This window comes from Dicentrarchus labrax, unplaced genomic scaffold, assembly GCF_905237075.1.
Source record: "Dicentrarchus labrax unplaced genomic scaffold, dlabrax2021, whole genome shotgun sequence".
Classification (NCBI taxonomy): Eukaryota; Metazoa; Chordata; class Actinopteri; family Moronidae; genus Dicentrarchus; species Dicentrarchus labrax.
Genome location: NW_026136714.1, coordinates 1,049,467 through 1,061,483, shown reverse-complemented (window position 1 = coordinate 1,061,483; position 12,017 = coordinate 1,049,467). Strand labels below are relative to the sequence as shown.

Genomic DNA, 12,017 nt, shown 5'->3' with positions numbered 1-12,017 from the left:
ACTGGAATAAATCAAAAGCTGGTAAACAAGAACACAGAGTGATTCATCTAACAGGGCGTTGGGTCTCATCTTGCTCATATTACTGACTTTTTAAAAAGAAGATGTACAGTTCTGCTTCGAGATGTGACGATTAACTGAAATATTACAAATGAACTACTTTAGAAGATTCATTTAGAGCAGGAGCAGCCAGCCGGCTAACTATTATAGAAAATACTGATTTAAATGAATAGTAGTAGCAGAGAAGTTAGCATCGTTGGATAAAAAGCAAAAATTAGATTTTTTCCCCATTAGATTTTGGAATATTTGCAGAAAATAACCTCTTTTTCTTCAACAAGCTGATCTTCACCAATTATCGCCGCTTTTATGATTTTTTTTAAGCGTGAAAGTAAAAAGCAAAACAACTTCTCGTAGCGTCAAAGAGGAAGTGATGTCGTATCTCTGTGTAGGTTTGTCCGATTAACAGAAAGCTTGGGGCGGTAGTTCGTCATTCCCGACTGAGGCTTTGAGCAAAATTTGGCACAAATCGGCCTCTTTTTGTGGCAAAAATCCTGAAAAAAACCCAATAAAATAGCCTTTCCCATAGCCTTTTGTTTGTTGTGGTTTGTTGTGTTGTTGTTGTTTGTAGGTCTAGTTTAATATTGTACTTAAAATCTACAAGTAGGAAAGTTTGAGTGTTTAAATGTCAATCTCTGTTTCATTTAGCTACTTATTAACAACTGCCTTTTGTTCATTATTTTTGGCATAAATTGGTTAAAAAGGGAAACTATAAGTGAGGATGTGATTTTAAAGACAAACAGAAATAAATGGAAACTAAATAGGAAATAACAAGAGGACGTACATAAGTTTTACTATTAGATAACTCTTGATGTGCTCTGTAGGACAGCGTATGTTTCTGATTGATCCCCGTATAACATTTTGTTTCCATCCAGATTGAAAGAAGAAGTTTTATTTGTATTGTCTTTTTTAAAGTTTTAAGGAATAAGCAGCTGCAATAATGGGACATAAATCAGACTCCGACGAGGGTGTTCCTGGAGCTCAACGTACTAATTACTGGGTAACGCTCGGCTGGATGAAATTCCAGAATTCCCAAATCAATTTGCATTCCCCCCCAATTAGTCATTCCTCCGAGAAGACAAAAACAGGACATAGCAGTCCCGTCTTCTTTCATCTCGGCGATTAGAAACAACTTAATTAGATACTGCCACTTTCCTCGATCATCGAACAACAAACAAAATAAAAACATAAGCTGATGAACTTTGCTCCGTCGAACTCTTCCTCAACCATCTGTCCCCGAAGTGATAACAGCCTCCACCTAATGGCACCTCGGCCCCCTCTGCCCCCTCGCCATTAGCGGGTTATAAAGCCGCTCCCATCCTTTCCATCCTTAAATAGAGCTCTTCATCATCACCTCAGCCACCGCACAGATCATACTTTTTATAACTCCCCGTTTCCAGGAGTGGATGATATTTCTCTCCCCGCTCCCCCACCCTTAAGTCAATATGTTTGTTTCAGGGTTCCCAAACATCCTGGAAAACCTGGAAATTTAGAGTTTTCCAGTCATGCACCTGCAAAAACAAAATAAAGAATCTAAAGAACGCAAAATAAAATCTTATAATTGGTCTAAAAATAATCTTCTCAGGTTTGTTTTGCATTAGAAAAGTAATCTGGAGTAAATGTAAATGAAGCAGCTGTTTAATAATAATAATAAATAATAAATATGAAATGCCCTTCATTTAGGACAAATTTTCTATTGTGCAGTTTTGTGTCTTTCACAGCTCAATAAAGTGACCAAAAGACTTATTTTAAGGATCTTAAATAACTTAGTTTTCATTGCTTGTAATGAGCACAACTCACTTAAATGTTTGGCTTTTTTTTTCTAGTTTTAAGGCCAATTAAAGCATTTCAGTGGCTAGTTTTAAGAGTTCGAGCAAAGCAAAATTGGCAATTATTTTTGCTTAACAAGACATTTCATTGAAGAATATTTGGTTTCTAGAAAGGCTGTTTTTGCAGTGTGGAAATTGATTAAAATGACCAAATATCCTGGAAATATGTATATTTTAGCCCTTCGCTCAGATCGGATACATAAACTCTTGTAGCGAGCTTTCCGTCATCAAGTCTATATCTCACATCTACACACATATAGCATCAAATGTGGTTAATAAATACAAGCTTAGTGATATTAATTGTACGTAAAAACACTTTAACTGTCTAGAAGATGAATTTTCTGCTAAATAATATGAATCCTGCTCGATTTGAACTGTTTCTGATGAGCTGAGGCCAAATTAATGTCGTCAATGTGCGTGAAATCGCAGCTTTTATGACGTTTGTGAGCAAGTGATGTGCGGAAAACTCCTCCTGGAAAATGATGTTAAAAAAAAAAAGAAAGAGTGGGAAGTGTGTTTGATTGAATCCTGGAAGTGTGTGTGGAAGTCTGGAGGTGGCCTTGTATCCTTGAAGGCCATGACGTGTGCTGTCGGTGTTGATTTACAAATCCCAGCAGCTTGAATTCATATAAAAGCAACAAGGATCTGTTCTCTATTAACAAATAAAACAACCCCCCCCCGCTGTAATACAGTACACACAGGAGGCTAACAGCATTGACCCGAGCTGTAAGAGCCGGCTTTTAAAAGAAGGTCGAGAGCCAGTCGCGCTGTGCGGCTGATTTTAGCCTGTTGCGTGGACACTGCAGTCCAGGTGATGCATCAGCCAATGGCAGGAAGCCAGAGGCAGACACAGGCATCAAGGTTGGTGCAGCTGATGGATGGAAGTGTAGCACCAGCACTCGCCAAGCCATTCCCACGACCATAAATTACACGTTTACAGCCGGCTGTGGCTCTCCAGCACTCGCCAACATTTCTTCTGATGTCAGCAGCACATTATCATATCTAATAAGCCCCCGGCAACCCGTGTTAAATGGGTGGGAGATTGAAGTAGCCACCGTTTCCAACCTCTGTAAACATGATTTACATCACAAACATGAGAATCCAGATATTTATAGAGCCGTTTATGGAGTCGAGTTCAAATGCTGAAAGCTTGTGCGGTTTGTTTTTCGATAGCATTTTTATTTAATGTAATCCTTTTTTACGATGACATACGTGTTCTGCAACCCCTTCGTCAGAAGTCATACGGCAGCGAACGTAACTCCTGTTAAAGCGTTTACAGTAGAAAGAAAGTTCATCACATGGAAGGAAGGCATGCACAGTGGAAGTGCACGACGTTGACTGAAATCACTCTGGATTTTAACAAGCATGGCGTACAACCAGGAATATTTACAGTTGAGACCATCCTTAAAGGAAATGAACAATTTTGGATGAGACAAGATAAAAAGAAACAACACATTCTCTCACACACACACACACACACACACACACACACACACACACACACACACACACACACACACACACACACACACACACACACACACACACACACACACACACACACACACACACACACTATGTATAATCCATTTCTGCTGGAGGGAACAGTCAGTGGACTTTGAGGCCAACAGATTTTTGTTTTTAGCCGTTTCCGATCGTTTGTTTTTACAAACATGAAAGACAAAAAAACAGAAAACGACTTGTTTTACGTATTTTGTTCTGAAAAAAAAATACGTAAAAACAAAAAAAATTTAATTCTTCTGTTTTTTTGTCTAAAAAATAAACAGAAAATGAAAAAAACGACCTGTTTTCTGAGCTTTTATTTTGAAACTAAGACAGAAAACCAGAAAACAGCCCGTTTTCTCCATTTTGTTTGTAAAAACACAACAAAAACTACCTCTTTTCCATTTTTTCTTTTAAAAATAAGACAGAAAATGAAAGAAAAAGACCCATTTTGTTCCCCATATTTATAAACGGTAGTCTGAAAAGCTGCAAAGTCCACTGACCAGAAACCCCAAACACTGACTTACACTGTATTTCAGCTTGTGTCATGAAAAGCACGTACAGTTAAAAAATAGAAAACCCAATATATATATTTTCCATTGATGATTATGCAGTAAATTTTAGGGGAGGGGGGGGGACAAACTGGCCATGTAATCCTCAGCAATTTAAAGATATTCTCATGTAACAACTGCCCCTACAGACTATATTAAAAAATGGATCAAACAAAAAAAGCATCCTTGTACAAAAGAAAATAAATCATTATGTAATAAAAATAAGAGTACAATGTAAATATATATTCATATTTATAATTTTCTAACTGTATGTACAAGAGGGTAAGTGAATGATGCTGCGTGTCCGTTGGTGGTGGATTCTCTGGATTTTGGTCTGAAAAGCAGAACGTTGCCTTTCGCTACGACTGAAAAAAAAAAAAACAACCATGAAGGGAAAAACAACAACAACAACAACAACAACAACAAAAACCTGACAAATCGTCAGTCCTTTTTCGATTCTCCCGACCCGTGGAATGCCCAAAGAGGAGAGTTTTTACCCTCCTCCCTCCCTCCTCCCGCCCCGACGCCGCAGACAAACTCCCGTTAATACAAAGTGCCCCATAAACATCGTCACCGGGCTGCGCTCTTCAGTCCACGTGATCCGATAAGTTCTACGAGGTGTCCTCCGGGCTTTCTTTCTCAACAGAGCACCAGTGTTTTTATGTTGTTTTTCCTTTTCTTTTCTTTTTTTTTTTATTTAGCTTCATCTCTGGGAATGTGGGGAAGAGTCCAACCCCATGAGGCAGGGAGCGGAGGAAATGTCAATGTTTGTCTGAATGGAGATGAGGTATCAGCGTTTCTTAATGGCTGCCCCGTTGGAGTGGGGTGGGAACTTTGGCAGGCAGGGCTCCTCGGCTCCGGCGTCGTGGGAGAAGACCGAGTCCTCGCCGGAGGAGCAGGTGGAGCTGCGGGTGTCCGGGTAGCTGGGGGAATATTGGTCCAGAGGCACTGACAGCTCCAGATACTCCTGAAACAAGAGGGATAATAAAATTAAAGCTTCACTACAACAACAGACGCTTCTGCTTCTTCCGTGCACGGCGAGGAGAGGAGGACTGACCTGGTTGGCCGTCATGGCCAGGCAGCGATCTAGATCCTCCACCAGCTGTTTGAATGTGGGTCTCTGAGAGGGTACAGCATTCCAGCAGTCCCTCATCATCATATACCTGCAGAGAGCAACAGAATCAGAACTGAGCAAAACCCCCAAGGACCTGGATGTAGAATCAGCAACAAGAGGCTCTGTTTTCTGACAATGCTTGATTCTGATGTTAGCAAGTTATTAATGCGACCTTGGCTCATACTACAGACTGAATATTTAATTATGGATGTAGTCTCTGTGACATCCACCGAGAGGTCTGGTCTGGTTACTGAAAGCAGCAACACCTTTAATTATACACAACTTTAAGCATTAATATAACAAGAATTCACCTAAATTATCTACAGAGACAAAAACGTGTTTATTTCTGCTGTAAAGTTGGACAGATTGACTCACTGCTGGAGCCAGCCCCTAGTGGGTGTTAGAGGAACTGCGGCTTCTGTTAGTTTATATGTTGGTTTATATTGTGAAGCAGGGGAGTTTTAAATTTAAAATTTAAAATAATGCCCTGTTATATTGTTTTTTTCTGAGCTTTTTTCCATCTGTGAATAAAAACAGCTCATTCTAAAAGTAACAAAAACCCTTTTCTTATTTTCAGACTAAATAAACATACCTATAAATATTATATTCTCTTTCTGCCAACAGATCCTCCTCAATGTTTCACACTGGACCTTTAAACAATGTTAAATTCTTGCGAGCAGAGGTCAGAAACTTCACATCCAGCTGTAGCTGGAAGGTCTAAAGACAAAAAGCTCCATTCAGAGCTCACTCAACCTTTAAGCATTTTATTGGTCGTCACACAAACAATGGCCGGGATCATCACTGCGTTGCTAAGCACCTGGAATTTTTCCTGATATACAACAATGTGGGTAATGTAAATATTAATGCCAACGGTCTGGGCCGAGCAGGAGACACAGCAGTGATTGAGCTCTGTTTGAAAAGGCCTCACACACCTTTACAAACTCAACTCCAGTGTTATGCTGTTGATGTCTGGTTGTGCGGAGACAAAGCTCGAGCTCATTCAACCACAGACAAGACTTTGATTCAGTTAATGTGGCAGAAAATCTGCATAAAGCGAGACAAACATTTGGATCACTGTAACCATGACTCGCAGGAAAAATAATCCTCATGACTCCTCCGGTGCGATTACAACAACCAGCAGTGCAGTCGAAATTACAGGGTGGTTCTGATCATAGCTTCTACACGCAACACTTTTGTCTCTCCTGTATGCATAATCATACTTTTCAAACCCTTAAATGTACTACAAGGAGTCTCAATTTAATACTGCTGCCTCTGTATGACTGACATTAACTAACAGGACCATCAGCGAGAAGATTTCTATGCTGTTATTCTTAAACATACAGTGTGTAATTTCTGACGCTAGGATGTCTCTCACATCAAAACAATAAGAGACCAAGGATTCCTTCAGTGTTCATGTTCAGGTGGTTTCTACCGGGAGCCCAATTATCCTGCTAAATTAAGCAGTTCCACCTTAACTGTTTCTCTCGAGCTGCTGCTAACGTTAGCTCAGCTTGTTTCTCTGATAACTTAAGATCCAGACGTCCGATGACTAAAATCCTTCATCCGGTTCAAATCTAGAGTTAAAAAGCACCAAGATCTAAACAGTGGATGGTAACAATGTGGCTTCAGACTGGATAAACAGTCAATGTATGACAGCTTCTGACAGACAACCACAACGCTGACGACCAGTGAAACGCAGCGTTACCTGAATAAAATGACAGATTTCGAACATTGTCGGAAACATTTGAGATAATGTAAGAACTCAACTCAACATAAAGAACATATAGCTAGAGTTCATACAGTGTTTAATGAGGAAATGTTACATATTATAGGTTTAATGCCACTGGGTCAGAGTCCCACATCATAATTTCAGCACTATTAGTGTGAAACAAGGAGAATTTGGAAGCAGCTTGTGATTCTCCAACTCAGAATCACTGGTTTTAGTGGGTGGGGATCAGAGAGATACCAGAACCTGGTATTTAACGGACCCCGGGGCTAAATTATTAAAGACTGTAGTATCAGTAAGCGTCAACGTTATTGGGGAAATAAATGCTCAAACGTCTGATAACACTTCACTAGAGTGGCAGAGGATAATGCTTGTTGCCAAGGGCAGCAAGTCTTTTGAATATAAAGGGAGGAAACAGGTAATATTTCCAAACATCTAGTGAAAGTAATTCACATGCACGCAAAGAAATTGTTTTAAAGCGCCTAGTACAGGATCAATAAAATCTTAACGACACCCATCTCTAGGGGGTAATTTTCTGAAGATGATCTTAGAATTGTTGCTTAATTATTACAGGAAAGGAGAGTTCCTCAAGCAAAAAGTTTCCCTCCATGTCCAAATGTATTTATCTAATAAGTTTAATAGATCAGCATCACGTTAGATTTTTAGGTATGTGTGTTTCCTTACAGCTCTTGAGTGCATGTCGAGGGCTTGTCCATACGGTGACCTTCCTTCAGCAGCTTGAACAGCTCCTCCACGGGGACGCCGGGGTACGGAGAGCCCCCCAGGGTGAAGATCTCCCACAGCAGCACCCCGAATGACCAGCTGAAAACAGACGGGGAGCCGGTGAGATTTTCTGCACGACTGAAAGTTTTCCTCCCTCACATTCCACCACGACTCGAATGTGCAAAAGCAAACGAAACGTGATACTCACACGTCGCTTTGGTGCGTGTATATCCGGTCAAACAGAGCCTCGGGAGCCATCCACTTGACTGGCAAACGACCCTGCAGAAGAGGAATGTGTGTTACGGCCATCTGCAGCGTTAGGTACAGTGTTTACACTTCAGACACGGCGTGCAAACACATATCGTAAAGACGTTCACACTGCAGTCTCACAGCAGCGGCTCTCTTTAGTGCTCTAGTTGCTTCTAACTGAATCTCTGTGGTTTGGAGTTTAGTTTTATTGTATTAATTTCAAGTTTACTGATGTTGAGCTCCTGCTAAACTGAACACTTCCTGTTGCTGCTGATTCACATTAAAAGAGCTCCACTGGCGGACCGGTGGGATGCTTTTATTGTGAAGGATTGACAGCTAATGGTACTTGTTTCTCACCAAATTAGGGGAGCTTCATTAGCGTTGCTATTCTTCAATAAAAACAGGTCTAATCTAGAGTTGGGACTGATTCATCTGACCTAATTCACATGTTAGATATCAGATTCAGATTCCACACTCTGATGGTTTTATGATTTATAAATGTGTAATAATTTTAAGCCAAAAAGTTGCAGCACACATTAATGAATTAACAAAGATATCCAGTAGTCTCCACATTTTTCTGTCTCCCAGAATTGTTTGAGTAACTGAGTGAGCAACTAACAGTTGGCTAACTCATCACGTCTTTAATTTGGAGATATTTTAGTCTTAAAACAGCAGACAGTAACTTGAAATGTGAAAGAATCGTATCTTACAGAAGCCTGAAGAAGCTCGCAGGCGTTTCTCGGCGTTGACTCAGTGTGACTGCTACTATGCACAAACCCTTTATGTTCTCATACTTGTGAATAACATTGAACTGAACACTCACATTGGTGGTCTTCTTATAGTAATCGATGTGGTGGATATCTCTCGCCAGGCCGAAGTCAGCTATTTTCATCACGTTGTCCTCCGTTACCAAAACGTTGCGAGCGGCGAGATCTCTGTGGATGCACTGGACGAATAAAACAACAGACATTACAGGAACTGAAGGTCCTGGGAATCAGTGTGAATATTTACTGCAGGTTGTGCTTCACGGTTACCTTTTTGGAGGCCAAATACTCCATCCCTCGGGCCACTTGGTAAGCACAGGACACCAGGTCTTTGATGGACATGTTCTCCACAGGGACCTGGTCTGGGTTGTAGCAGTACTCCATGCCCGGTGGGCGGCGAGCTCGCAAGTACTCCCGCAAGTTGCCCTTGGATGCATACTCTACTATCACGTAGAGAGGACCTGGGAACAAGTGGAAGAAATACAAGAATAAATCATCATAAAATCATCTCCATACAATTTTAAATCAAGACGCCCCAAGGAGAGTTGAGCTTCTTTTCTTCCTTCCTGTCTCCTTAGTTTGCGTGTTTGTCTGTGTCTGTTTCTCCTGTGAATGCTGTGTTGTCTGTGTTGTGATTGGACAAATATGTCGGTTGATTTAAGTCCATTGCCGGTTGTTTCTTTGGCCTGATTTTGGTCTTTTTATTCTGTTAATTTAATGGTCTGCCTCTGAAGAAAGACAGCGTATGGCTCAGCGGTGCAGCACACACACCTAGCCAAGAACAAGTGAGAGGAAAAACAGCTGCAGAGACAGAATATTTTTACATCTAACTGCGGTGAGTTAGGAGTTTTTTTCAGCTAGTTTTGGGGTCTTTTTTGCCTTTATTTTGATAGGACAGCTCAAGGTAGATAAGGAAGGGGGGGGGGGGGGAAACAAGAGAAGCACAGCGCACATGCATGTGGGAATACATGAGCCAACGCCGGTTGATGGACTGATGATTTTAACATGTTTTCTGTCATTAGTATCTGTATATATTGTGATTTTCTTCTTATTCATTCTATGCACTGTCCTCTTCAAGATCTCTAGGTGGAGAGGAGGTTGTGGGTCTCTGTGGGCAACATCTGAAGTTGTTTCAACGTCCTCCTGGATCAAAATTCTTCACATATATTTTCATGTATCAGAAAAATATGGTATATAATATGATTTTGTTGGTTTGTTCTGTACACTCGACATCTATTGCAACTTTTTCCTTACCTGAATCGAGGGTAAAGGAGAGACTTGAATGTTGTACACTGAGGCAATCTGTGATTTTGGGCTGTATAAGTTAAATCTGACTTGATATGGGGATTATCTTGTAGAATAGAAACAATGGCAGTAGAAAGAAATAGTCGTAATCTTCATGCTGGGTGGCGCAGGATTCACAGAAAATGCGTTAAACCTTCACGTATTATAAATGCTTTGAGCATTGTGAATTAGTTGGCAACCCGTTGGTAAATAAGTGGAGTGAACAAAGAGCTCAGTGTGGAAGCAACAGAGCGATGTGCCCTGCAGGGTCATTAGAGGTTAGTTTCCTTCAGCTTTTTTTTCGTCAGGGATGATTGGTGAGAAATGGCAGCAGCCGTGGTCGATTCAAACTGCGAGCTCGGAAGCTGGTGTCAGAATCGTTTACTCATGCTTTTATACACATCTCTCAAAGTACGGCAAAACAGAGGGACAGCAGTGTGTGTGTGTGTGTGTGTGTGTGTGTGTGTGTGTGTGTGTGTGTGTGTGTGTGTGTGTGTGTGTGTGTGTGTGTGTGTGTGTTGGCCCTGAGCAGGCCGGGGCAGGTCAGTAACAGACCCCCGTCTGTCTGGTCCTACCATCCTGTGTACAGGCTCCCAGCAGATTAATGATGTTCTTGTGCTTCCCGATGATCTTCATCATCTCCATCTCCGAAATCAGGTCTGACAGGTCTTTCTCTGTGGCGTCAGCTGGAGGGGAAGGGAAATAAATCACATTAGGCTAATTAGTCGATGTTGTGTTGTGTGAAAGAGGGCCCAGAAAGGCCACGCAAAAAAAAAAAAAAAAATCACCTTGCAAAAGTATATACGTTAACTTATTCAGGCTGGCGTTTGTCTTGGAGAAAGCTCCCTGGGGAAAGGCACTTAAAAGTACTAGACAATAAATGCTACTTTCCCTACATCCTCACTCCTCCGTGCAGTTTAATGAACACTGTTTTATATGGGATGTCAAGGGGTTCTCATAAATTTTTACTCTGCTCTCCCATTTGCGCAGTGGCTGGGATCCAATGGCAGATGTCTCTTAGTATCTGCTCATCACAGTTTTGGTGTTAGAGGTTTTCTCGTCCCTGGAGCCTTCTGTAAAATCTATTACTATACACTGAAGAGCTTTCCTCTCTGCAGAGCCAATGACGTACTCCAGCAGAGACTACTGCACACACACAGACACACACACACCTTCAAAAAAATTAACTTACATTTCAACATTTTCACTGCAACTTTTGTGACACGGTTTGGCTTCTCTTTGTCGAGACCCAGTGCCTCTCCCATCACCACCTGACCGAAGCAGCCTTCACCCAGCGGCTTCCCGAGGACAAGTCTGTGGGGGGGGAGACACAGTTGTTAACTCAACATCTCGTATTATGTGTGTGTAATAATGTTTTCAATGACTTTCAAGTTGATTTCAAGTACAATTTTAGACATTCTGCCTCTGTGGTTCAGTTAGATTTTGCTCTGTGCATCATGAATGTCAGCTTTCTAAGGAAGAGTGAGAGAAACTTTCACTTTCCTCGTGCAGCTAGTTTCTCTGACTGCAACTGGGTTTCTGCAGGTTTCAACAAGTTGAATTTAAGACTTTTTAACACCACAATAATTTCAACTGAAGACCTATTTCTCGTTCATACTGGCAAGAAAGTATGACGGAAAGTCCCGGAATTACTAAGTACATTTTTTTCCACATTTAACATCAACATTCAGCATTTCTTGCACCAGGTGCAGTGGCGCAATGTGCTGATCTCAAGACAATTTGAGGCCAAAAATTCAGATTATTAGATTTTAGACCTGCAGAAACCCTGCTGACTATTTCAAACCAGTAGCTTTCCTTTCAGACGGTCACTTTTTGAGCCTCTAGGCTGCCGTTGCCTGTTCCCCCGTCTGGAGGTTTTTATCCAGGACGTACCTGTCTCGTGAAAGCTCCCAGCGGGGATCCTGGGGCAGTTCATACTCCGACACCCCCGACAGCATGGGAGACCCGCTGGAAGAGAGGCGGGAGGGACGAACCAGCATCACTCCAGAGTGGATGGAGGAGCTCGAGTCCACAGACACCTGAGGTAAAGAACACTTAAATTACTCCCCTCGTAGTGGAACAGACGCCAGCAGCAAGAGCTCACACAGTCAGAAAATGAGAAACTACAGCCACACAGGTGCACCATACGCACAGAGAGGAAGTACTCCTCGAATACTTACCTACATTTACACCCCCTCGTGGAGCTACAATGAACCTGGA

General features: G+C 41.6%; 1 protein-coding gene across 5 annotated transcripts in view; it reads right to left on the bottom strand.

Annotated features, from left to right (window-relative positions):
• Positions 1-3,041: 3,041 nt before the first annotated feature.
• The window catches only part of fgfr1a (fibroblast growth factor receptor 1a), a 33,625-nt gene continuing 24,649 nt past the window's right edge, over positions 3,042-12,017 (bottom strand). For all 5 annotated transcript variants that reach the window (XM_051423424.1, XM_051423423.1, XM_051423425.1 and 2 more), the window contains exons 10-18: positions 11,691-11,836; positions 10,990-11,111; positions 10,373-10,483; positions 8,784-8,974; positions 8,573-8,695; positions 7,709-7,779; positions 7,462-7,599; positions 4,995-5,100; positions 3,042-4,904 (exon numbers count right to left, since the gene is read on the bottom strand). In XM_051423424.1, coding sequence (XP_051279384.1) covers positions 4,728-4,904; positions 4,995-5,100; positions 7,462-7,599; positions 7,709-7,779; positions 8,573-8,695; positions 8,784-8,974; positions 10,373-10,483; positions 10,990-11,111; positions 11,691-11,836 — 1,185 coding nt within the window. In that variant the 3' untranslated portion in view covers positions 3,042-4,727. The remainder of the gene's footprint in view (positions 4,905-4,994; positions 5,101-7,461; positions 7,600-7,708; positions 7,780-8,572; positions 8,696-8,783; positions 8,975-10,372; positions 10,484-10,989; positions 11,112-11,690; positions 11,837-12,017) is intronic.